The sequence below is a fragment of the Globicephala melas genome, chromosome 16 (genome assembly GCF_963455315.2).
Source record: "Globicephala melas chromosome 16, mGloMel1.2, whole genome shotgun sequence".
Lineage (NCBI taxonomy): Eukaryota > Metazoa > Chordata > Mammalia > Artiodactyla > Delphinidae > Globicephala > Globicephala melas.
Genome location: NC_083329.1, coordinates 31,523,806 through 31,550,005, shown reverse-complemented (window position 1 = coordinate 31,550,005; position 26,200 = coordinate 31,523,806). Strand labels below are relative to the sequence as shown.

Sequence of the window (26,200 nt, the reverse complement as noted above, 5' to 3'; positions counted from 1 at the left end):
ATACAAATACCATGAAAAGATAAAATTTGACTTCATATTATATCTACACATAAAAAAAGAGACTGGATGGAGCTCTTTGAAAGAGTTCATGGGAGAGGTGAGTTTACGGTAAGAACTGAAAGGGAAGAAAAATAAGTTTTGATCTTGTGCAGAGGAGGTGAGTAGAAGCACAGGCAGAGGTGAGCATGGAATGAAAACCTGGTTTGCCTGGCTCTCACAATGTCCGAGGATGAATAAAGATGGCAGCTGGAGACGGAAGTCATGAAAAAGTGAAGGTAACCTGAGATTTCTGAGCATAGTTTTTAAAATGATGCTTTCCAATAATTCTTACTTTTGTTGGTTGATTAGAAGAGACAGAATAAAGGAAAAGAAGATGACTAGTCTATTTCAGAGGTTCAGATGATACTGACTTTGTCAATAAAAGAAACTGTGGTCAGTAAAAACCATAACAGACTGCACATAGGCAAAGAAAGAGGAACCAGAAATAATTTTAATGTTCTGGATGTGAAATGCAGGAGGATGGCAGCAATGGAAACGACTGAAACATGTGGGGAGGAAGGTGATGGGCTCAGTCCTTGATGTGTTAAGTTTCAGGTAATGCACAAAAATTCACGTGGGGTTGGCCTGGTACTTAATGGAAGATGAAGCACCTCTGCTAATGCTGATCAACATACATCAGTCCAGAATCTGAGGTCAGCGTCCCTACCTGGGAAACAACATTCTGACAAGTGTTTCCAGCCAACAGAGGAGAGTCAGCCTGTGAGACAGGTGTTACAGGCACCTGGAACTAGCAAGGGAAAGAGGCAAATCAATTAAAATTGAAAGCAGCACTTTTTCTTCTAGTTACATATTATGCTGAAATGAGTATTTTTCCTTTTTCTTCCCCTCTCCTTCCATTGCCAGTCTACAACTTAAGTTCAAAAGTCATTCTAATTCAGCACTTCTCAAAACATATTTTTTGGAACATTACTTCTATTAGATATAAAATAAAGGTTCCATGGTCAAATAAGTTTTAGAAATACTATATCTGGCACTTCCCTCTTGGAGATTAAGAAGACCCTCTTGCATACTAAAGACTTCAAGTAGTCCATCCTAAATATAATGTTTAACTTTATTTACCCAAAGTTTCTCAAACTTACCTAATACCTTATGATTCTTATTCATATGATGCTTATTAATTATACAGAACAAAAAGAAAAACACTCTTTTAGACTCATACTTGAACAGTCTGACGCATCACAAACACATTCTCTTTCACCATTACAATCTAGAGTGAGACTGCCTCAGATGTAAAGGGACCAAATATTCTCTTTCGTTTTTCCTGATAAAAAGCATCATACCTTTGTATTCTGCAGATCACTCAAACCTCTTGGAACCTAGTATAAGAGAACAGCAAGGACATGAGTGTGCATATATCTTAACATAAAATCTCCAGGAGCTTGTGGTTTCTCATTTGGGGGGAAAAAAAAATCAACATTTTTTTTCTACCTGACTCTTCCTTACACTAAAATGCCAGAAGCAGGGCTCAGCTGAGGTTGGATGGACTGTGATGCCCACCTACTCTGAGTAGAGTTCTAACAAACAGCAAAAGCAAGAAGTTTTGGTGAAATAGTGAGATGTCACCCCATCCAACCTCCCCTAGCAAATTCCACTAGCCAGAAAGGTGAGAACCTCTTATCCTATCTATCCCTACTTCTTTCATCTTTCTTCAGATGACAGGGCTTTTAGGCCCTCTGCCTTCTACATAGCTCTTGGGCATCCTGACTTCCAGTTCAGTGCTTGTGGGAAGCATGATAACTTTTTAAGTCCACAGCGGTGACAGTGGGGGGAGAGAAGGGACACCCACCTTCAAGACTGTGAAGTTATGATAAGAGGCAGCGTTGAGGGTGGGATCCAAGGTACAGCTATCTGCCAGATTCTTGAAGAAACGAGCACAGGTTGTACTTTTACTCTCCAGGAAACCTTAGAATTAAGGGAGTGGTACATGAGAAAGCCTATTTTAAACTGAACAAAAAGGCTGGCGCTTGTACTCCAGGCTCACCTGCAGGATTGCTCTCAGCACAGAGTCCCCCAGCTCCGACTCCTGCAGGTTGCCTCAGCAAGCCTATTACAGACCACTTGGGGAAGTAAGTCAGAATGGGGTCCCCAGCCTAAAAAAAGTACAGCAGAAATTTATTCACAGCGAGATTGGACTGAACTCCACCAGAAAAGAATAAGCAGAAACAAGTAAACTCAATAGGTTGTTAACATGGACAATACTGCCCTCCAAAAGAGCTGACAGTGGCTTACCTAGTTGCAGGTGGGTATCTCAAAGATACCTCGTCAATTGTCAGTATGTGGGGAAAAACAAATCCAAATGATCCCTCCCGCTTCCGTAGGCTCACCCTGTAAAAAGGTGGTGGTGACTGGGTTTGGAATGTTGAAGTGAATGATTCACCTCCAAACTCTGTAGCCAGGGCCTGGAAGCTGGTTGCATTGACCTTTTGGAGCTTCTGGAAATAGGTTAATTTTGCTAAAATAATTTTAAAAAGAAAAGGGGTTTAGATAAAATAAAATCATTTTTAAGTATCTGGCATACCAAGAAACTAATCTTTAAAAATATTTTTATTGAGGCGTAAAATATACACCGTAAAGTATGCAAATGCACTCATCTTAAGCATAAACTCAAAGAATTTTTAAACATTTATATACTTTTATTACTACCACTCAGAACATTTTCCCAGGTTCCCAATCAATATGCCATCTTCAGAGATAATAACAATTTTGATTTCTATCACCTAATAATTTATTTGTAATTTGTTAATTCAATTATTGCTTTAGTATTAAGATCTGAGATAAGAATATGACCAACGAATGCCAGTCAGTTCCATGCCTCTGATGCCAGGAATGTGTATGATTAGCAATTTGTGATGAAAATAGGAGTCTCAGTAATGCACACATTTGTCCCATACCAGAGGAGTCTCTAGTACAACAAAATGGTACTGTTTCCATAGGAAGATGGCAGAGTTGGAGACAATATTTGACTTGTCTTCTCCAAGTCTTCCAACCTCCTCTAAACTTCAACTAACCAGTCCTCATAAGGCTTCCATCTCTCAAGTATATGGATTTGTTGTATTTTATTCCTTTCACCTTATAATTTCTACATTCAAGATTTTTCAAATACACTCAAAGGGTATTTTCTCTAACAATTCTGTAATTTATATTATAGCAATGTATAAATCTATCCAAGCTCCTGCAGCCATCTCCTTACGGCACTTCAGAACCAGGAGAGAGATGTAGGTAAAAGCCTCTGACATTCTCCCCTGCCCAGAGGGTGGCCTGTAATGAACAACACTCTGCTTTACCACCCAAGTTTTCTGCTAACTTGAAAAAGGGATGTAGCAGAAAATTGGCCCATACTAGTTTCTTTCTTTCTTCATAATTACGGTCATTTGGACAGATTCAAAAGGAAATCAAGACATGTAGCACCAAAAGCTAATGAAGATGCCACATAACATAAGCTTGTCCTTTATCCTCTGTGATCACAAAGTCCTACTCATTTGACTTTTCAGCTTTCTGACGGACCACGAAATGAAGATAACTCTCAATTCTGGGGCCTTTCAGGCTACTCACTTTCTATCTGTCTCCTAGATCTTTGTTACTCAAAGTGTGGTACACAGACTAGCAGCCCCAGCACTACCTGGGATGTTGTCAGAAATTCAGAATCTTAAGCCATCTTCCAGAACTACTGAATCAGAATGTGCATGCTAACAAGATCTCCAGGTGATCTGGGTGCATATTAGGATTGAAAAGCCTTGCTCTGGAACAGGTGATGCTAGTGCTGCTGGTCTGCAGACCACCTTCTTCTATCTCTGATCTGAAATGTTCAAATTTTAAAGCTTCCAGGCGCTGTTTAATAGTTCCTTCAGAACTCATACCCTGAAAACCACATGGAAGAAATACTTACCTCATTAAAAAATGTAGTTATTTCTATCTTTATAAATGAAAGAAAAGTTAAGCTAAAAAAGAAGGTACGTTGACGGGCTTCCCTGGTGGCGCAGTGGTTGAGAGTCCGTCTGCCCATGCAGGGTACAGGGGTTTGTGCCCCGGTCCGGGAGGATCCCACATGCCGCAGAGCAGCTGGGCCCGTGAGCCATGGCTGCTGAGCCTGCGCATCCAGAGCCTGTGCTCCGCAACGGGAGAGGTCACAACAGTGAGAGGCCCGCGTACAAAAAAAAAAAAAAAAAAAGGTACGTTGAGATGGAAAATATCCATCTGAATATTTTTTTCATGGCTTAAAAGAGTAAGAGAACGTTAACATTTTGTCTCTCACTGTAGTGCAGGGATATTGGTGGTAGTGATGGTAAGCAGGAATAATGCAGATAAGAAGCACAGGCTAAGGATAAATAGAATTTCTACCTAAAATTTCTACCATCATATATGGTACATTATACCCAACAGGGCTTAAAGGTATTTAGACTTAGATTGATACAATTTCAGATGTGGAAGGAAGCCCAGAGATCATCTGGTCCAATTCCATTAGGAAATTTCGATCCTAAGAGGTAAATGAGTTGCAAAAGGCCACAGAGCCATCTGGCAGAGCCAGGAGTAGATCACAGATCTCCCGATTCCTGGCCTAGGATTTTTCCCACTCCATCATGTTTTACAGCCTCTAACAATGTCTGTTACTGATGATTATTATCAGCAAATATTAAGCACCGTGGGCAAAGATATGGTCCATCCTTTCTATGCGCCGACAATTTACCTGGGGAGACACAACATTCATATAAAATGCTAACAATTCAAAGTATCATATAAGTTCTAAAGGAGTGACTCTCAGGTGTTGCTGGGGAAAGAAAGTTCAGAAACACTGGTCTGGAAACAGTATGGCATGGGAAGCAGGAGGGGATTAAAAGCAGGCAGCACCAGTTGAATGCTACTGCGATATCCCTGGAGCATTTTCATGAGGCTAGAACTAGAAAGCAACGGGAGATTTGGAAAGGATGGGAAAGCTGCAGCTTTATTTTATTAATTTATTTTTTATTTATTTTTGCTGTGTTGGGTCTTCGTTTCTGTGAGAGGGCTTTCTCTAGTTGTGGCAAGCGGGGGCCACTCTTCATCCCAGTGCACGGGTCTCTCACTATCGCGGCCTCTCTTGTTGCAGAGCACAGTCTCCAGACGCACAGACCCAGTAGTTGTGTCTCACGGGCCTAGCTGCTCTGCGGCATGTGGGATCCTCCCAGACCAGGGCTCAAACCCGTGTCTCCCGCACTAGCAGGCAGACTCTCAACCACTGCGCCACCAGGGAAGCCCTGCAGCCTTAGTTTAAAATGCAGCATTTGCCTTGCTCCCTTTACCTTCTCACAACCTGAATGGCCACAAGGCTACTGATAACTGCTTCCAAATTCAAGTCCCCTCAAACCCAAACTTGGTTGCTTTAGGAAACAAATATAGTTTTGCAGTTTATTTTCTAACAGATGAAACCAGGATGAGCTGACTTCCAGAGTGTAAGGGACATTTAAGTCTATTTTATGTGAGAACATTATCTTGCTTCTTAGACAATAAATTAAAAAAAGACATATTAGATGTACATCTTTAAAAATGTTATACTCATCACCAACAAATTTTTAAGTCTATTTATTTATTTAGGCTGTGTTGGGTATTCGCTGCCTGCTTCGCTGCTGGGCTTTTCTCTAGTTGCGGCGAGCGGGGCCCACTCTTCCCTGCGGTGCACAGGCCTCTCACTGCGGTGGCCTATCCTGCTGTGGAGCACGGGCCCTAGGTGTACGGACTTCAGCAGTTGTGGCACGCAGGTTCAGTAGTTGTGGCGCACAGGCTTAGTTGCTCCACAGCATGTGGGATCTTCCCAGACCAGGGCTCGAATCTGTGTCCCCTGCATTGGCAGGCGGATTCTTAACCACCGCGCCACCCCAGAAGCCATCTAAGTCTATTTAAAAACCTTAATAACAACTACCTTTCATTTTTATTGCACTCTACAGTTATAGAGCACTTTCATATTCAGAATTAGTGATATTATTTCTCATTCTGCAGTTGAAGAAATGAGCCTGGAAATTTGTTCAAGACTGTGCAGCTGGTAAGTAAATGAACGGCTGAGACCCAAGTCAAATGTTCTTTCCCCTATATTGTTGCCTCTTAAAATAAAAACAAGGTTGATGTAGACTCATTTGTCAAAGACATTCATTCACGTATTATTTGGTGCCTCTTATGTCAGGCACTGGGGATTCAGTGAGCCCCTTCATGGAGATTGTAGCAAGTGGGAGACATAGTCTATCTGTAATCCTCTGAGCTAAGAGGGCTGACTGAAATTAAAGTTCTGTATGGGCTTTCTGACCACAGCCAAGAGGGCAAAAGAGATTGCCAATGTTCACTAATAAGAGAAAACAGAAGGGGCAGGGGGACAGGTGGAAGGAGAGGGAGCATGATAGAGATCCAAAGGGGGAAAAAAAAGTTTAAAAAACAAAGAAAAGGAATAAACGTCAGAGACTAAGCTAACCCTCAGTAAATGTTAGGCAATAGGAATAGCCAACATATTTCTACTCACAGTTGTTCACATGGACACAAAACTGCTTAATTCCATTTGAATCCATGAAAACTCTTGAAGGAAACGGGGAATTACTTCGGAAGATAAGAGAGTTGTCTACACACACCCAACTTGAAGACCTGAGGAAACAGGAGGGAGAATAGATACATTTAGAATGAGGATTAGGTCCAAAGAAGGGTGCCCCACCGGTATCAATCAGATGCCAAAGATAGGACTCCTTGGGCAGCCACAGGACAATACGAAGATTCTATTCTATTGGCCAGCCCTGCTCTAGAGCATCAGAAGTGGAACGGCTCTCCTGGGAAAAACCAAGGTAGTTCCATTCCCAGGAGTGGAAGTGGGGATGGGAGGCACGAAGGCTAACTCTTCCTACTTCCAAATGTTACTTATTCTATTGCCCCAATCCCCTTTAGGATTCAACCTGAGCATCGCAGCTCACCTCACGCTGCCTGGAAGGCAGAAGGAGAAAACTGTCCTGGGATGGAGAAGATAGCAGTCCCTGTCGCAGCAGCAATTCATATCGCAGGCACCGGGAGTCAAGTCACAGACACAAATCGGTAAGACTATAAAAGTACAACATAAAGCAGAGCAAATGGGGTATGCATCCCCAAACTCTTCCAAGTGTTAATTCCCCTTCTTCCAACAGCCCCACTCCTTACTTTATGGGAATTCACTTTGTTCACAGAATTTGGATCTAAGTCAACAGTTTCCAACCCCGCATCCTCTCCCCTCACCTGGGAAGAGATCCACGGTCCTATTCCCAGGCGCCGAGGGAGTCACGACAGTAGGAGTCACTGTAGAGACGCCAGGCACCTCCGAGGAGGATTGAAGGGTCTCGCCCTGCGTCCTTGGCCCCAGGTCCGATTGGATGGACACTGCCCCAGACGGGGACGGAGATGGCTGAGGCCGGACGCCCTCGGGGACCATCAGGAAGAACACCTGCAGCAGCGCGAGCTGCGAGGTAAACATGCGGTAATACAGACGTCTCCACCAAAGGGTTTGAGGTGGGTTTCGGTGGTCTCTAGACGCGTCGCTAGAGAGTGGGTGGGAGGAGTCGCATGGCGTCTGACGTCATGCGTATGCGTCTGCTCATTGGCTCATGGCAATGGCCGAGCGCTCTTCAGCCAATAGAAGGCGGCGTTGTTACAGATCCTTCAGCATCTTTCAGTCTGCGCCCTCCTCCTTAGGTCAAGCGCGGCACTGTCTCCGTCGCTCGGCAACCGCCAAACTGGCAAAGGAGCCCTTGTCTCTTCTCTCCGCTGAGTGGCAGTAGGAGTTCAGCCCAATGCCCAGTGTGCACAGACTTCGCGGCCCAGAGGGCAGAGCCCTTCCTTGATAGAGGGAAGCCTCAGAGGCTGCAACTAGAATTGCGTATCTTTTTCACTCCGGATTCTAACGGTGAGAATCCTTTCTTTTTTTTTTTAAGTATGAGCCCATTTTTAGAGAGCTCGTTTTATTTATTTAAAATTTTATTATGTATTTATTTGGCTGCATTGGCCCTAGATTGCTGCGTGGGGGCTTTCTCTAGTTGCAGCAAGCCGGGGAGCGGGGGCTACTCTTCCTTGCCATGCGTGGGCTTCTCATTGCGGTGGCTTCTCTTGTTGCGCGGCATGGGCTCTAGGCACGCGGGCTTCAGTAGTTGTGGCACACAGGCTCAGTAGTTGTGGCTCGTGGGCTCTAGATTGCAGGCCCAGTAGTTGTGGCGCCCGAGCTTAGTTACCCCGCAGCATGTGGGATCTTCCTGGACCAGGGCTCGAACCCGTGTCCCCTACATTGGTAGGCGAATTTTTTTGTTGTTTATTTTATTTTTGGCTGCGTTGTGTCTTTGTTGCTGCGCATGGGCTTTCTCTAGTTACACCGAGCGGGGGCTACTCTTCGTTGCGGTGGGCAGGCTTCTCATTGCGGTGGCTTTTTTCTTGTGGTGGAGCACGGGCTCTAGGCGCCCAGGCCTCAGTAGCTTTGGCTCTCAGGCTCAGTAGTTGTGGTGTACGGGCTTAGTTGCTCCGCAGCATGTGGGATCTTCCCGGACCAGGGCTCGAACCCATGTCCCCTGCACTGGCAGGCGGATTCTTAACCACTGCGCCACCAGGGAGATCTGAGAATCCTTTTCTAAAGGATAATCTTAGGGAGGAAATCACACTGATGGTCACACTGAGAACTTCTTTAAATTTAAAAAATAGCCAAGGGACGGAGAAGAAAACTTATTTTTTGCTATTATTATAAATCGCCACTTCTTTTTTTTTCTTTTTGGCTGCCCCGCGGGGCTTGAGGGACCTTAGTTCCCCGATTCCCCGATTAGGGATCAAACCCAGACCCCTGCCACTGAGCATGCCAAGTCCTAACCACTGGACTGCCAAGGAATTCCTTAAATTGCCACTTTTTGTAGCCCTCTTTAGAAAGTTTTGTTTTTTCCCAGGAGTCGTGTGCCTCTTCTGATTCCCTAGAACAGCACTGTCCAGTAGAACTTTCTGCAGTGTGGTAAATGTTCTGTATGTACACTGTTCAGTATTGCAGCTACAGGCTATATGTGGCTACTGCGCACTTGACGTGTGGCTAATGTGACTGAGGAGCTGACTTTTAAAATTTTAATTAATTCAAAGTTAACCACACCTGACTCGTATTTAGCATATTGGATAGTACAACTCTGGGATATCAAAATCTTGTTCCTGCTAGACTCACTGTTTTTGTCAATCTGCACAGTCCTGATATCTGGATTATTTCAATTGCTTGGTTGGGGATATAAATTAAGATCTGTTAAGAGTTACCTAACATCTAATACCCTTACCAAAACCTAGCTAATACCTTCTTTTCCAAGTGAATCGCTTAGTCAGATAAATTTTAGGGCACCTGACCTTGCTCACATTCTCTGACAAGATATTGATATTCTGTTGTTTTGAAGTCAGTGGCTAAATGTATCTCTGTGTTATAAACGTTCTCAAAATCTTTTTATGTGATTGTGTGTTGGACTACTATAAGAGCTATCTATATTTGTGTTTGGGCATAAAATATTTGTCTACCTTTTTAGTAATTTCTGTAGGAAAAGGCCACGTTCATATTATTCAAATTATATGCATTTATCAGAATATAAGCTCCACAAAGCAGAGGGTTTTGTCTGTTTTGTTCACTGTTTGTATCCCCTGCCTAGAACAGTGCCTAGGGCATGTTAGATATGCATTAAATATTTTTTAAAAGATTGTTTTGTTGAACTCTTTAGATTTAGCTACTATGAATATTTAGTGTTTATATGATTTCAGGATTGCATTTATTTATATAAAATTTCTATTGTACAACCAATTGGAGACCATTTTAGATTTCCAAGTTTGCATTTTACTCTTTAATTCTCAATCAGTGGTAAATCAATGATAAGTTATTAATGAATTTATTAGTGTTGGCAAAAGAGCCTGTTGATTGAAGTAACTTCAGAGTTGAGTGTAGGGAAATAACATTTCAAGATTACTGAGTTGCTTTTTCTTATTTTTGAATTTTAGCACTTTACATATTTTTTAAATACTCTTTTTTGTTATAGTTGAGCAAAAATATTATTTATATTTTGTTGTGATATGTTTTTGGGAATTTCTGTAATGCGGAACTCTCAGGTCTTTTGAGATATTAAAATCTGGAAGATAATTTTGAGGAATGACAATGAAACTTATTCACATGTGTCATGCAGATGCCAATTTCAACATGGGGATTGAGTCTTAAATTGAAATAGCTTAATATGATATCACCTCAGAAGCAGAGCTTTCCAAAAAAGATCATATGATACTAGCAGCTGTCTGTGTTTGGTACTAAAAGAGTTCAATATGTGCTTAGAAATTTAACCAAGAGGTTGAATCAAGATGGCAGACCAAGAACAAGTTCTAGCCTCTCCTGACTCCTCCCCTCTTTAGAAAATCTCTAAAAATTACAGGAAAGTTAGATGAATACACCCTCTCATATGCATCCATGTACATACGTTGATATTGAAAAACATGAAGGAGTGCTCTCAATGGCCCAGACATTATGACAATCTTTGAAAAAAGAAGGCCAACGGGACTGGAATATAGTTGGACAAACAAAAGTTGCATAAGCAGAGGCTTAATATAGAAGTAGGAGTGGCCCTTGGGGGTGTTCTAAGCACACAGAAAGAAGCTATTGATATCTGTAGGGCCCTTGGACAATTGAGTTATTGATTGGGGTACCACTGTAGGAAGAGTCAGATAGGTCAGCCTCTCAACCTCGCTTCCATGTGAAAGCAGTGGATCGAAGAACTTGCACCTAAAGAAGGCAGGGACAGTCATGTAGGCACTTTTGTTAAAAAGATAGGACAGGGCCCTGGATGGCTTTTGACAACTAGGGGGAAGAGAGAGGCCCCACATCTTGAAGACTGGTATCAACTCCCTTTATCAAGCTGTACACCCAACATTCCCTCCTCCACAAATCTACCAAAAATATAGTTTTAAAAGGACATATTACTTTCAAAAGAGCAATAATAAGACTCACGCCTGACTTTTTAACAGAAATAAGGAAATCCATGAAAAGTGGAATAATGTTTTAAAAGAAGTTAACCTAGAAATCTATACCCAGCAAAATAGACTTCAAAATGAAGATACAAATGTGTTTAGAAAATGAAAATTGAGAAAAAAAACTTTTTTGTTACAGACCCACACAAAGAATTGTTAAAGAGAGTTATTCAGGCTCAAGTAAAAATGACCCAGATGGAAGCACAGAAATGCAGGAATAAATTAAGAGCAATGGAAAGGATAAATACAAGGTCAGTATATACAACTCAATTGTATTCCTATATTATAGCAATAATAAATTAGAAAATAAAAAACTTTAGGTGATAAAATTTATAATAATATAAAAATTAAATACATATGAATAAATCTAAAATAGTGCAAGATCTCTTCATATCAAACTATATACTATTTCTGAGAGGAATTAAAGAAAACCTAAATAAATGGAGGGCTGCACCAAATTCAGGCTAGGAAGACTTTTAATGAAAACATATTACTTCTTCCAAATTGATGTATAGATTCAGTGCAGTCCCAGTAAAAATTGACATTTTGTGGTAAAAATTGACAAGCTGATTTCAAATTTACAGTTGACCATTGAATAACATGGCTTTGAGCTGTGTGGGTCCCCTTACATGTAGATTTTTTTTGATAGTAAATACTAAGTTACTAGATGATCTGTGGATTTTCGACTGGGTAGGGGTTGGCACTCCCAACTCCCTTGTTGTTCAAGGGTAAACTGTATATGTAATTGCAAAAGGCCAAGAATAGCCAAGAGAGTCTCAAAGAAGAACAAAGTTGGAGGGCCTATACCTACCATATATCACCTCTTATTATTGAGATAAGCTCATTATTAGGATAAAATGGTACAGCTTTGGCTCTAAGATAGACAAATAGACCAATAGAAAAGAATCGAGGCCAGAAACAAACCGACACATATATAGTCTTTTGATTTATGACAAAAGTGATACTGCAGTGCAGTGAGGAAGTGTGAGCTTATCAATAAATTATGCTGGGTCAATTGGATATTCATAAGACCAGTGTGTCTTGACTCCTAGCTGTGTATACCCAAACATCAATTTCACATAGATTGTAGACTTAGGTAAAACAACAAAGCTACTAGAAGATAACATGAGAGAACATCCTTATGATCTGGGGAAGGCAAATATTTCTTAAACTGTACAGAAAAATCACTGATCATAAAAAGATTGATAAATAGTTTATCATTAAAGTCGAGAACTTCTCTTAATAAAAATATGCCATTAAGAGAATTAAAAGGCAAGCTTCTCAATTTTTTTTCCTTAAGAAAATAAGTAATGAATATGCATTGAATCATTTTCATCAACTGATATTTTTTAAATTAAATTTTAAAGTTTATGATAAGTGTATATTCACGTGAAGTTGTAGGATATAATACAAGGAGATACTGTGTACCCCCTAAAGATAACAACTTGCAAAACTATGGTACACACAACCAGAATATTGGTATTCATACAATCCACCCATTTTCTTCAGATCTTCCCAGTTTTACTTTTACACGTGCGTGCGTGTATATTAAGTTCTATGCAGTTTTATCACATGTGGTTTCATGCATCCACCACCACAGTAAAGATTCAAAGCAGTTCCATCACCACAAAGTTCCTTCCTGTTGTTCTTTCATAACCATTCCCACCCCACCCCCCACTCTGTCTCCCCAGAATGCATTTTTAACCATCATTAATTTTTATAATAACCACGATTAAAATAACTATGTAATTTATTTATTTTTTAAAAATTTTTATTTTTTTGGCTGCATTGGGTCTTCGTTGCTGCACGCGGGCTTTCTCTAGTTGCAGCGAGTGGGGGCTACTGTTCATGGTGGTACGCAGGCTTCTCATTGTGGTGGCTTCTCTTGTGGAGCTCAGGCTCTAGGTGCATGGGCTTCAGTAGTTGTGGCACACGGGCTCAGTAGTTGTGGCTCGTGGGCTCTAGAGTGCAGGCTCAGTAGTTGTGGCACACGGGCTTAGTTGCTCTGCGGCATGTGGGATCTTCCCGGACCAGGGCTTGAACCCATGTGCCCTGCATTGGCAGATGGATTCTTAACCACTGTGCTACCAGGGAAGTCCAATAACTGTGTAATTTAAACAGTGGTTCACAAGCATTTATCCAAGTCAATCAAATAAATGGTGCCTATATGTTTAACAGAAAGCAAAAATTTAGTAACTCTGGAGGAATTAATTTCCTTGCTTGTTAAGAGATTAATAAACAAAGAATACATTATAGAAGGAAGAAATATGTTTTCACTTTGAAACCACTTAAAAAAATTTCTTTAGCTGTTAGTATTAATAGTAAGTATTATACTAATTAGACACTGCCTACCATTCCTAAATAGAAACTCACTTATGATGTTATCCTTCTTAATGCAGGAGGGGTATCTATTCCTTTTCTTTTCCATTCTTTTCTTTTTTTACTTTTCTTCCTCATTTCATCCTTTGGAGACTGTCTATAGTCCCACCTTTTCTCCAGTCTGAATCTTGAGTAGACTGATAATTGCTAACCGCATACCCATTCTCCTTTCTCTCAAATAAACAGAGTCCCAATTTTCTACTGAGCACAATGTAGCCAAAAGATGACTACATTGCAGCAAGTTGGAGTTTTGCATATAGTTCTGACCAAAGAGATATACATTAATGAACTGATGGGACTTCAGGGAAATCTCTTGAGAAATGAAGGCTGTTCCCCCTTTTCCTCCCTTCTCTATCCTGCTGCTTAAGTTTTGAGTGAAATGGCTGGAGTTTTAGCAGTCATTTTGGAACATGGGAAGACATGTAAGTAAAGCTAAGCAGCAAAATGGAAGAAACCCGGATCCCTGACACCCATAAAAACTTTGTGCCTGCACAGGACTTGCTACCTCTGGACTTCTTTCGTATGTAAGAGAAATAATTTTGTAAAGGAAATCATAACATATTTTAGCAGCTTACCCATACTTTCATAATAATTAGAACTCCCAAAGACTGATTCACATGATTACTTTAAATATATTTACATATTTAAATCAGAATTTTTGCTAGAAACTAAGGTAGAATTTAAACTAGAGTTAAACTAGAATCTCTGTGTTCGTGTCTATTGATTATCTTTTGTCATTCAGTTTGTGATCTTAGGTTATAGGTATGATGGATTTTTGGTCAAAACTTGGACATTTTGGTTATTATGTTATGGGGCTCTGTATCTTAGTTTACTTCTCTTTTAGCCAGCTTCCTCAGATACTACTGTGGAAGGGATATGCTGCCCCATTACTGCCAGGTGGCAATGAAAGTCCTGGTTCCCCACTCAGTCCCCATTGATACCCAAGGGAGCAACACTGCTTGTTACTGCTGGGTGGGAGTGAGAGCCAGCTTCCTCCAAGTCTGGGATGTATAAGGCAAAAATAAATCCTAGGGAACTCATCACTGTGTCTTTTCTAGGGTCTCTAGGTCACTAGCCAATCTGCCTTTTTCTCTCCATCTTATAGAATCTTCTTATTTTTTTATATACAGTGTCTAGAGTTTTCAATTGTACTTAACCAGCAAGAATATGGAAAAATATATCTATTCATTCCTCCTTGAAGCATTTATGTGTTTTATTACAGAGAGGCGTTGCTGAATCCCTCATGCTGCCAAAACTGGAAGTCCTTCTTTCTGCTTTTGTCCCTTAAACATTTTTTTCCTTCCCTCCACTTTTATAATTTCTATCACTAGTTTAACTAATAATCATCTTCAGTAATATAAGTTAAAAAATAAAATGTAACTGTATTCAAAGCATTCTAGTTATCTATTTGTGCATAACAAGCCATACCAAAATTTTGTGGCATAAAGTGACAACTACTTTATTGTCATTATGGATTCTCTGGGTCAGGAATTTGGGCAGGGTACAGCAGAGATGGCTTAGCTTTGGTTCATGATGTCTGAGGTCTCTGCTGGCAAGACTTGAAGAGCTGGAGGAGACTTCACTGGCTGGGGTCCAGAGTCATCTGTAGGTTTCCTACTCACATGTCTGGTGCCTGGGCTGGGAATACTTGAAGACTGGGTTTACTTGGGCCTATTAACTGGAATGCCTATTATGTGGTCTCTCTTTGTGGTTTAGGCTTCCTCACAGTATGGCAGCCTCAGGATAGCTGGACTTTTTAAATGGTGGCTCAGGGCTTCACAAGTGAGTGTTCTAGTGAACAAGGCAGAACCTGAATGGCCTTTTTGATATAGACTTAAAAGCCATATAGTGTCACTTCTACTTTACTTCATTGGCTGAAGAAGTTTCAAGCCTACTCAGAGTACTATATGGACACCCCCCCTGACCTCTCTATGGGAGGTGTGTAAAAGAATTGAAGCCAATTTTTTAAACTGCCACAAAATGTATACAAACTTTGAATACCTTTTATACAGAAAGTTTAAATTAAAGTAAATGTAAAAAAGTTTACAAACAATGCCTTCAAGAAATTATTTTTCTTCCAGAAAAGGACCTACAAAAACAAATCCAAAACAATTAAGAAAATGGTCATAGGAATATACATATCGATGATTACCTTAAATGTGAATGGATTAAATGCTCCAACCAAAAGACACAGGCTTGCTGAATGGATACAAAAACAAGACCCAGGGCTTCCCTAGTGGTGCAGTGGTGGAGGGTCCACCTGCCGATTCAGGGGACATGGGTTCATGCCCCGGTCTGGGAGGATCCCACATGCTGCGGAGCAGCTGGGCCCATGAGCCATGGCCGCTGAGCCTGCACATCCAGAGCCTGTGCTTCACAACAGGAGAGGCCACAGCAGTGAGAGGCCCATGTACTGCCCCAAAAACCCCCAAAACTAACAAACAAACAAACAAAAAAAACAAGACCTATATATATGCTGTCTACCAGAGACCCACTTCAGGCCTAGGGACAAATACAGACTGAAAGTGAGGGGATGGAAAAAGATATTCCATGCAAATGGAAATCAAAAGGAAGCTGGAATAGCAACACTCATATCAGATAAAATAGACTCTAAAATAAGGAATGTTACAAGAGACAAGGAAGGACACTATGTAATGATCGAGGGATCAATCCAAGGAAAAGATATAACAATTATAAATATATATGCACCCAACATAGGAGCACCTCAATACATAAGGAAACTGCTAACAGCTATAAAAGAGGAAATCGACAGTAACACAGTAATAGTGGGGGACTTTAGCACCTCACTTACAGCAGTGGACAGATCATCCAAAATGAAAATTAATAAGGAAACACAAGCTTTAAATGACACAATAGACCAGATAGATTTAATTGATATTTATAGGACATTCCATCCAAAAACAGCAGATTACACTTTCTTCTCAAGTGGGCACGGAACATTCTCCAGGATAGATCACACCTTGGGTCACAAATCAAGCCTCAGTAAATTTAAGAAAATTGAAATCATCAAGCATCTTTTCTAACCACAATGCTATGAGATTAGAAATCAGTTACAGGGAAAAAAACATTAAAAACACAAACACATGGAGGCTAAACAATACATTACTAAATAACCAAGAGATCACTGAAGAAATCAAAGAGAAAATCAAAAAATACCTAGAGACAAATGACAATGAAAACACGATGATCCAAAACCTATGGGATGCAGCAAAAGCAGTTCTAAGCGGGAAGTTTATAGCTATACAAGCTTACCTCAAGAAACAAGAAAAATCTCAAATAAACAATCTAAGCTTACACCTAAAGGAACTAGAGAAAGAGGGACAAACAAAACCGAAAGTTAGCAGAAGGAAAGAAATCATAAAGATCAGAGCAGAAATAAATGAAATAGAAACAAAGAAAGCAATAGCAAAGATCAATAAAACTAAAATCTGGTTCTTTGAGAAGATAAACAAAATTGGTAAACCATTAGCCAGACTCATCAAGAAAAAGAGGGAGAGGACTCAAATCAATAAAATTAGAAATGAAAATGGAGAAGTTACAACAGACACCGCAGAAATACAAAGCATCCCAAGAGAATACTACAAGCAACTCTATGCCAATAAAATGGACAACCTGGAAGAAATGGACAAATTCATAGAAAGGTATAAGCTTCCAAGACTGAACCAGAAAGAAGTAGAAGATATGAACAGACCAGTCACAAGTAACGAAATTGAAACTGTGCTTAAAAATCTTCCAACAAACAAAAGTCCAGGACCAGATGGCTTCACAGATGAATTCTATCAAACATTTAGAGAAGAGCTAACACCCATCCTTCTCAAGCTCTTCCAGGAGGAAGGAAAACTCCCAAACTCATTCTATGAGGCCACCATCACCCTGATACCAAAACCAGACAAAGATACTACAAAAAAAGAAAATTACAGACCAATATCACTGATGAATATAGATGCAAAAATCCTCAACAAAATACTAGCAAACAGAATCCAACAACACATTAAAAGGATCATACACCATGATTAAGTGGGATTTATCCCAGGGATGCAAGGATTCTTCAATATATGCAAATCAGTCAATGTGATACACCATATTAACAAACTGAAGAATAAAAACCATATGATCATCTCAATAGATGCAGAAAAAGCTTTTGACAAAATTCAACACCCATTTATGATAAAAGCTCTCCAGAAAGTGGGCATAGAGGGAACCTATCTCAACATAATAAAGGCCATATACAACAAACCCACAGCAAACATCATTCTCAATGGTGAAAAACTGAAAGTATTTCCACTAAGATCAGGAACAAGACAAGGATGTCCACTCTCACCACTATTATTCAACATAGTTTTGGAAGTCCTAGCCATGACAATCAGAGAAGAAAAAGAAATAAAAGGAATACAAATTGGAAAAGAAGAAGTAAAACTGTCATTGTTTGCAGATGGCATGATACTATACATAGAGAATCCTAAAGATGCCACCAGAAAACTACTAGAGCTAATCCATGAATTTGGTAAAGTTGTAGGATACAAAACTAATGCACAGAAATCTCCTGCATTCCTTTACACTAATGATGAAAAATCCAAAAGGGAAATTAAGGAAACACTCTTTTTTACCATTGCAACAAAAAGAATAAAATACCTAGGAATAAACCTACCTAGGGAGACAAAAGACCTGTATGCAGAAAGCTATAAGACACTGATGAAAGAAATTAAAGATGATACAAACAGATGGAGAGATATACTGTGTCTTAGATTGGAAGAATCAACATTGCAAAAATGACTATACTAGCCAAAGCAATCTACAGATTCAATGCAGTCCCTATCAAACTACCAATGGCATTTTTCACAGAACTAGAACAAAAAATTTCACAATTTGTATGTTAACACAAAAGACCATGAACAGTCAAAGCAATCTTGAGAGAGAAAAACGGAGCTGGATGATTCAGGCTCCCTGACTTCAGACTATACTACAAAGCTACAGTAATCGAGACAGTATGGTACTGGCACAAAAACAGAAATATAGATCAATAGAACAGGATAGAAAGCCCAGAGATAAATCCATGCACATATGGTCACCTTATCTTTGATAAAGGAGGCAAGAATATACAATGGAGAAAAGACAGCCTCTTCAATAAGTGGTGCTGGGAAAACTGGACAGCTACCAGTAAAAGAATGAAATTAGAACACTCCCTAACACCATACACAAAAATAAACTCAAAATGGATTAAAGACCTAAATGTAAGTAAGGCCAGACACTATCAAACTCTTAGATGAAAACATAGGCAGAACACTATATGACATAAATCACATCAAGATTGTTTTTTGACCCACCTCCTAGAGAAATGGAAATAAAAACAAAAATAAACAAATGGGACCTAATGAAACTTAAAAGCTTTTGCACAGCAAAGGAAACCATAAACAAGATGAAAAGACAACCCTCAGAATGGGAGAAAATATTTGCAAAGGAATCATTGGACAAAGGATTAATCTCCAAAATATATAATCAGCTCATGCAGCTTAATATTAAAAAACAAACAACCCAATCCAAAAATGGGCAGAAGACCTAAATAGAATTTCTCCAAAGAAGACATACCGATGGCCCAGAAGCACATGAAAAGCTGCTCAACATCACTAATTATTAGAGAAATGCAAATCAAAACTACAATGAGGTATCACCTCACACCATTTAGAATGGGCATCATCAGAAAATCTACAAACAACAAATGCTGGAGAGGGTGTGGAGAAAATGATGGAGGGTGTAAATTGCTACAACCACTATGGAGAACAGTATGGAGGTTCCTTAAAGAACTAAAAATAGAATTACCATATGACCCAGTAATCCCACTACTGGACATATACCTAGAGAAAACCATAATTCAAAAAGACACATGCACCCCAATGTTCATTGCAGCACTATTTACAATAGCCAGGACATGGAAGCAACCTAAATGCCCATCGACAGACGAATGGATAAAGAAGATGTGGTACATATATACAATGTAATATTGCTCAGCCATAAAATGGAACGAAATTGGGTCATTTGTAGAGACGTGGATGGATCTAGAGACTGTCATACAGAGTCAAAAAAAGAAATTATTTTTCTTTGAATATATTCAATATTATCTGCTAAGTTCAAAGGCAAAACATAATAATAATGACTATCAAAATTTAAGTTAAATTTAGTTAAATATAATTGAAAGTTTTAACTGTTTTTTGAAATTTAATTAAGTATTATAATTTTTTTCTATAAACCTAAACTATTCATAATTGTAGCTATCAATGTGAAGAATAGGTGTTGTGTTTAATATATGTTTTACCTAGACTTACATATATACAGATTTAGGATATTATTAAATTGTTTAATATTGTAAATTTTTCTCACATACCATGTGCAACTGTTGTAAAAACTGTGCTAAATTGTGAATATTGGATGTAGAGAGTTCAAGACAATGAACACTCTGCTCTATGACAAATAGTTTGCTATTCAAAAATCTATTGTGGTCATGATATTTGAGAGAAAAGATATGATGAGCTAATTTTTTTTCTTACCTAATTATTTCTCCAACTCAAATGCTCCTCATACTCTGAAGCATTGTCCATCTCTGATATCAGCAGTGCCACAGTCCTCAATTCTTCATTTGAACATAGTTGTCTTTTATGGACACAGGGTAGTGTAGCAGAGTGTTTCTCTGGTGCCTAAATGGTGTGAATCACAGCAGCAGATGTGTTGGATTGTGAATTGCCCAGTGTCATCACTGAGCACTGGGTCCTGAGTGACAGAAGTACCAGTGTGATTTTTACCAAATTCATCATTTATGGTTTTCTGGTTTATGGGTTCGTCTAAGGTGCAGGACTAGGGCAGGGGCCTCTTGCCTGGGTTTGAAGGCATTACCACTTCTCTGGGAGCATGAACTTTCAAACTTTGTCTAGTCACACTCACTGCTAGCTCTAGTTCAGAGTTTATAATCCAGGGAGCTTCCAAGAACATGAAGTTCCTTCAACAGTGTTTCCACAGTAAATTATGCCCCAGCTTAGGTTCAGAAGTTGATAGGATGCCCATTTGTCCCATAATATGGAGCTCTAACATCAGGGGTTGTGATCACACTTGGTACTCACAATGTTTACTGACCTTTAGAGGTGAGTCGTAGCTTTGGTACATTGAATTTTCTCATTTGAGGGGAAAAAGGACTCATTTAATCAAGCAAAACTCTTGTATCAGTGAGCCTAGACAACCTCCAAAATGTAAGGCCTCTATTTGTATTTATTCTCTAGAATTTCTTCTCCGTATCTGAGTACTGGGGTCAGAATTCAGTCTAGAGATGACCTCAAGATCTCTACCTTCTGTTTGGAAGTTGTCTAGGAATTTCCTGCAGATAATATGTATGCAGTTCATACTTTACAATCATAAAGATTTATTTTAATTAATACCCATTTCATTGGGAAAGAACTCTCTCACTAGTCAATCAGCCATAGAAGAACTCAAAATGTGTTCTGGGGAGAGCATAACCTCTCTATCCCCTCTTTCCCATTTATTGGTCAGATCAATATTTACAATTCATATCAATATCAATATTTATAATTCATTTAAGTACATGCATTTTCTTCTTTTTTAAACCTAGAAATGGTATCTGTTGTTACTTTTCTCATGGCTATTTACAGCTAATTGTGGAGTGAATTTGTCCACAGTTAACAGAGGTCTAAAATCTCAGCAGGCAGGTGGTAGAGGTATTTAAATTTTGATTGAGGCTCTCTTAACAGCACCCTAAAAATAACACCCAGATAATATCTATCTGTTTGATTATTCCTAGCAGTCTGATGCCGAAACCCAAACCAATCTATAGAGTTTCCACATTTGGAAAGAAAGTTGTGTAAATATCAGAGTATTCACTTAACATTCTTTGTAAATTAAATTATTTGAATATCCCTTCCATCAAAACCTTTTTTTAAATCCTAATATAAGTTTGTTGTTTTAGGTATTACAAATTGGAATAATCTTTAGCAACTTTAGGAATATAAAAATAATAGCTTATTAAGGCTAGCTAACCACTGAATATATTTCATCTTACTTGAATTTTCTTCTCCAGTATTCTCCCCGTATCTCTCTCTCCCTCCCTCTTCCCACCCTCTCCCCTCTTTTTTTAAGCACATATCAGACATTCTAGCATTTTAAATGGAGTTTCTAACAATTATATTCAGAGAAACGTAAACATGGACAATGAAAATTACCTACATGGAAAATGGCTTATCATTTCATAGAGGATTTTTTTTAAGTAGTTTCCTTTAACCTTACTGGGAGGAGGGTCTATGCAAAAACTTTTCTGGAGTGGTCAGTCCTGAGGTGCTATGTCTGTTATGCTTCTTGCCAAAGTTCGGGAGGGCAGTATCTCTTTCCTCAAGATGGTGTGATAATGGGGTATTGCAGTGTTCTTGATGTGAAGCAAAGAGGTAACAGCCAGAAAGCTAAGTAAAATAGAGTTAACTTGCTTTAAGGAAAAGGGCAAAGCCTTTTCCTTCCCCCTGCTTTAAAGTCTTCCTGTTCCCACCCACCACGAAGACTTGAAACAATAGAGTCAGGAAAAAGAATGATATCTTTATGTTCACTCTTTTTAAAAAAATTGTTCATTCTTATGAAATATCTTATTTTGTTTCCTTAATGACTTTGTCTCCACTTCCTCTACCTTGTAGATGGGTAAGAACTATCAAATGCTTATTTTCCTAGTGGTGGTACATTTAAAAACAATCTCCCCTCCCCCAGAGTTCCTTCGTGAAAACTTTAGGCCAGCCAAATGGAACTTTAGGCCAGCCACTGTTCATCCTCTTCCACCCAGAGTTACTACACTGGTTGGGATCTTAAGGCAGTAAGAGTGTGATAACACCACAGGAAACACTGCGTTTTGTTTCATGAATTTCTCTGGGTTAATGTTATCTTGATTCCTGATTTGTAACAAGGCAGCAACTCTGACATCTCCATTTAGGAACAATAATTGTAACTTTATTCATTCCTTGGATTGGTGATTGCACCTAGAAGATGTTCTACCTAGTATTTCTTACTATAATCTGATGGTGCCTCCATCATTAGCCTTATTTTCTACATTAAAAGGGAAGTGAAAAGAGAAAAGACGTAGAATTGTGATCTTGGGCATGATTACTGGATCATCAGAAATGTTGAACACATAAGGATGAAAGAAGAAGTGGTTAAAAGAGTAAAGCACACTGTCAACAATAAAAGGAAATAACTAGAGAAAAATGACTATGCCTATTCATTAGAAACTGATGTAATTAATTGAATGTAGATTTTTTTGGTGGGGGATTAGTGGTCAGAAAATAATTATAAGTAAATACATGTTAATTATTTTTGCCTTGTCTCATTAAAAATTTTTGTGGTGGTAGATATGTAAATATCTTCCTAATTGAAAAAAACATAGTTAAACAAAATAGTGGCATTTCCTTCCTAAATGTGTTTAAAAGTGGTATTACTTCTCATCTGTCTGGAACAGTGAGGGTATACTAACACCTCACTGTATAACCCTTTTAATTACAGGGTATTTTATATTGTTTTGATTTTCATAATATCTTTGTTATGTCAGTAGGACCTTGCCCTATTATAAGGATGAGGAAACAGCCCGAAGTACTAAATGACTTGCCCAAAGTGGCATCATTTGTAATTATTAGATCCAGAACTAGAACTTAGGTCTCCTCTCATTTTCTTAGTGCTCTCTCTACTGCTTGGACTCACAGAGATGTTTTCCAAGGTCCTTTCCAGTCACAGGTTTCTTTAGTTTTAGCGAAGATATAAATGTATCACAATAATTTCTATAGTCAAAAAGTGCTGTCCTAGATTTTATTTTATTTTTTAAAAAAATATTTTATATATTTATTTATTTGGTTGCACCGTGTCTTAGTTGTGTTATGTGGGATCTAGTTCCCTGACCAGGGATCAAACCCCGGCCCCCTGCATTGGGAGCACAGAGTCTTAGCCACTGGACCACCAGGGAAGTCCCTGTCCTAGATTTTAAATATAGACATTTGGAGACAGTGGGAGGCAGATGTGCTGGATATTCTCTGCTTGCTCCACAGTCCACTGTTCATCCTCTTCCACCCTGATCTGTGCCACGGGAGGTTGTTCAGAGTGAACTGAATCAAGGGGCTTCTGATTAGGTTCAGCAGGAGATGGGAGGGCAGAGAGTGAGGTCAGGTATTTATTCCTCTGCTCCTTCCCTGCTGGGCCACAGTGGCAGTGGCTACAGTCCTTACCTGAAGGTATAGCAGATGCCATAGGTCCCCTGCCCAGGTACCCTCAGCCCTCACCATGCCTGATGTACGGTGGTGGCTGCTTCCTGTGTGAACACCCGCCACTCTCTGCCTGAGGGCTTTTTCTGGCCATGGAAGCATGACTACCCCATGCGCAGGGCAGGGCAAAGGTACTGGACAGTTGATATCCCCAGGGAGCAGCCCTTAACCAATGATATATGGGAATTGGTGGGTAAACACCCCCATGTCCTCTCCCCCAGGTTGGGACAACTCTGAGCCTTGTTCTTCACCATCTCCTAGAGGTCCCTATCGAGACTGAGCCCCATTTGCACTCAGTGGTGATCTGCTGATCAGTGCACACTGTGTTGGCCTCCTTCCCTCCCCTGTCTCACTTACCCACCCACTTCCAGTGCCTCTTGGAATTGCTTCTAAATAAACTACTTGTGCTGAAATCCTACCTTTGAGAATTACTTCTGGAGGACCCCAACCCAATGCAGAAGCCACAGTTCTTGTCAGACGACTGTCTTCTGTAGCTACAGCTTACTCTGTGGGTTCCAGGAACCTCTTCCTTCCTCTCCCTGCCCCTTCAGGTCAAGTGTAGTCATGGATACCCATTGTTGCTAGCCCCAGAGTGATTCACTGCTCTTGTACACACAGCTGCAAAATAGGCTGGGCAATGTAGTCTTTATGCCGGGTGGCTAAACAATGGATATTCTTTTAGATCGGAAGAAAATGAGAATAAGAGGAGTGAACAGCTAGCAGTCTCTTCAGAGGAACACTTCAAATTTTAGAATTTTTGGAGACATACTGTGGGATAATTAAATGGTTGACAGCAACACAAATCAGGCCAGCAATGATTATAACGCAATCGCCACCATAATGTCAATAAAGGTATCAGGGTTATCTATGGGTTGCTCTTCAGGATAACTGCTGTTGGAGAAGAGCTGGTTTTGCCCGGCTGTGCTCTTCTTGGAGGCAGAGCTCGTGGAATTCCTCTGTAGCCCTATCTGGTGATATGCTAACCTCATACTGCTTAGTTACAGCAAAGCTGCTCTACACTCAGCTGCCTGATATGCTTCATTTCATGCCTCAGGCATTGCTGTGACAATATTTATACTCAACTCTAGCAAAAAGTTTTTTTAAAACATCAGTAAAAATTTGGAGTGACTAAATTTTTACTGGGGAGGGGGGATTTGACTTCTTGTGTGCAGTGGTTGAGAATCCCCATGTTAGGTATTTTAGAGGATATAAAATGAGTAGTAAACTGTCCATTCCCTCCAGAACTCCAAGTCTAGTAGTGATGGAGAGTGTAGTGAGGACTGAAGGGAAATTTGGGGTGGGAAGGAATGGTAACTCAGTGTAAGAGGCAGGATACTTTGTTAAGGTGTTAGTTATTGTGGGTCTCCAATCCTACCCTAGCTTGTTATTGAAATTGCGCAAGGTGCTCGGAAGCAATAGAGTATTCAGGAAGAAATAAAGGGGTACCTTTGAGGGCCAGGGAAGAGTGGAAATTCTGGAGCACTGGGAAGGGGGTGGAGGTTGGTGGGCCATGGGTACTGGGCACCCTTGACTGTTCTGTGGTTGTGTCCTGGTCAGTAGGATGGCCAGCGCTTCCATCAGAGGCAAAACTCCCTCGCCAGTCCTCCTCCATCCCCATTCAGCACTGGAACAGAAAGCCTGTCACATTTCAAGGCTGGGCAGTGAGAATATCAAAAGGGATCAAAGTAAATGAGAGATTAGGAGTCCTTCCCCTATTTTCTGATACATGCACTTCTCCCAGATTATGGTGTAAACCAGGGAGGTGAGGGGACTCCAGTAATGATTGTGATTGATTTTCTTGGCAGCTCAGCGGGAACTGAGATGGGTTTAAGTTGATATAAAGAAAATAAACATAGCAAAATTTCTTGGATACCTAAATGTGGTGGTTTAAGATTGAATCTGCTCCATGCATAAATAACCCAAACAAAAGCAGAATATGACAAGTGCTGGCTGTATGGGAGGCTAAGGGATGTAGCACAGCTATAATAAATCATGGCATACTGTTTGGGAGCACTGCAGTCTCTTTTTCACAGGGCTTTTCTGGCTAGGCAGAAGAAGGAACTGGAGGGCAGTTAAGCAGAGAAGGGGAAAGTATTCTTTCCCTCACTGATTCTCTTCTAACTTACTCCCTTTTCAAAGCACAGTAACATAATTGTACATGTGGTAAATATTTATATATTAGTCAAATATTAATGAAGTTTTTTTTTTTTTTTTTGCGGTACGCGGGCCTCTCACTGTTGTGGCCTCTCCCGTTGCGGAGCACAGGCTCCGGACGCGCAGGCTCAGTGGCCGTGGCTCACGGGCCTAGCCGCTCCGCGGCATGTGGGATATTCCCTGACCGGGGCACGAACCCGCGTCCCCTGCATCAGCAGGCGGACTCTCAACCTCTGCGCCACCAGGGAAGCCCTTAATGACGTATTATATCCTGGTAATTCCTTCTACTTTCCTCTAGTTGCATGTCACGCTTGAGTATG

At 40.1% G+C, this 26,200-nt stretch overlaps 2 protein-coding genes and 1 long non-coding RNA gene across 5 annotated transcripts in view; 1 reads left to right on the top strand and 2 right to left on the bottom strand.

Annotated features, from left to right (window-relative positions):
- TCTN3 (tectonic family member 3) overlaps window positions 1-7,578 on the bottom strand; it is a 29,198-nt gene extending 21,620 nt beyond the window's left edge. For 2 of the 3 annotated variants that reach the window (XM_030865163.2, XM_030865164.2), the window contains exons 1-8: window positions 7,276-7,578; window positions 6,981-7,104; window positions 6,542-6,660; window positions 2,385-2,512; window positions 2,042-2,150; window positions 1,847-1,962; window positions 1,341-1,376; window positions 707-787 (exon numbers count right to left, since the gene is read on the bottom strand). In XM_030865163.2, coding sequence (XP_030721023.1) covers window positions 707-787; window positions 1,341-1,376; window positions 1,847-1,962; window positions 2,042-2,150; window positions 2,385-2,512; window positions 6,542-6,660; window positions 6,981-7,104; window positions 7,276-7,510 — 948 coding nt within the window. In that variant the 5' untranslated portion in view covers window positions 7,511-7,578. The remainder of the gene's footprint in view (window positions 1-706; window positions 788-1,340; window positions 1,377-1,846; window positions 1,963-2,041; window positions 2,151-2,384; window positions 2,513-6,541; window positions 6,661-6,980; window positions 7,105-7,275) is intronic. The other variant, XM_060286398.1, reaches the window with a different exon arrangement.
- A 173-nt stretch (window positions 7,579-7,751) lies between these two features.
- The window catches only part of ENTPD1 (ectonucleoside triphosphate diphosphohydrolase 1), a 115,340-nt gene continuing 96,891 nt past the window's right edge, over window positions 7,752-26,200 (top strand). Inside the window, exon 1 of the mRNA XM_030865175.3 lies at window positions 7,752-7,939. The gene's annotated coding sequence lies outside the window, so the exon portion shown is untranslated. The remainder of the gene's footprint in view (window positions 7,940-26,200) is intronic.
- LOC138842374 (uncharacterized) lies at window positions 12,901-24,255 on the bottom strand. The gene is made up of 3 exons (XR_011376806.1): window positions 24,146-24,255; window positions 19,986-20,132; window positions 12,901-13,206 (listed from the first exon to the last, which is right to left on the bottom strand). It is a non-coding gene; the product is annotated as an uncharacterized lncRNA (long non-coding RNA).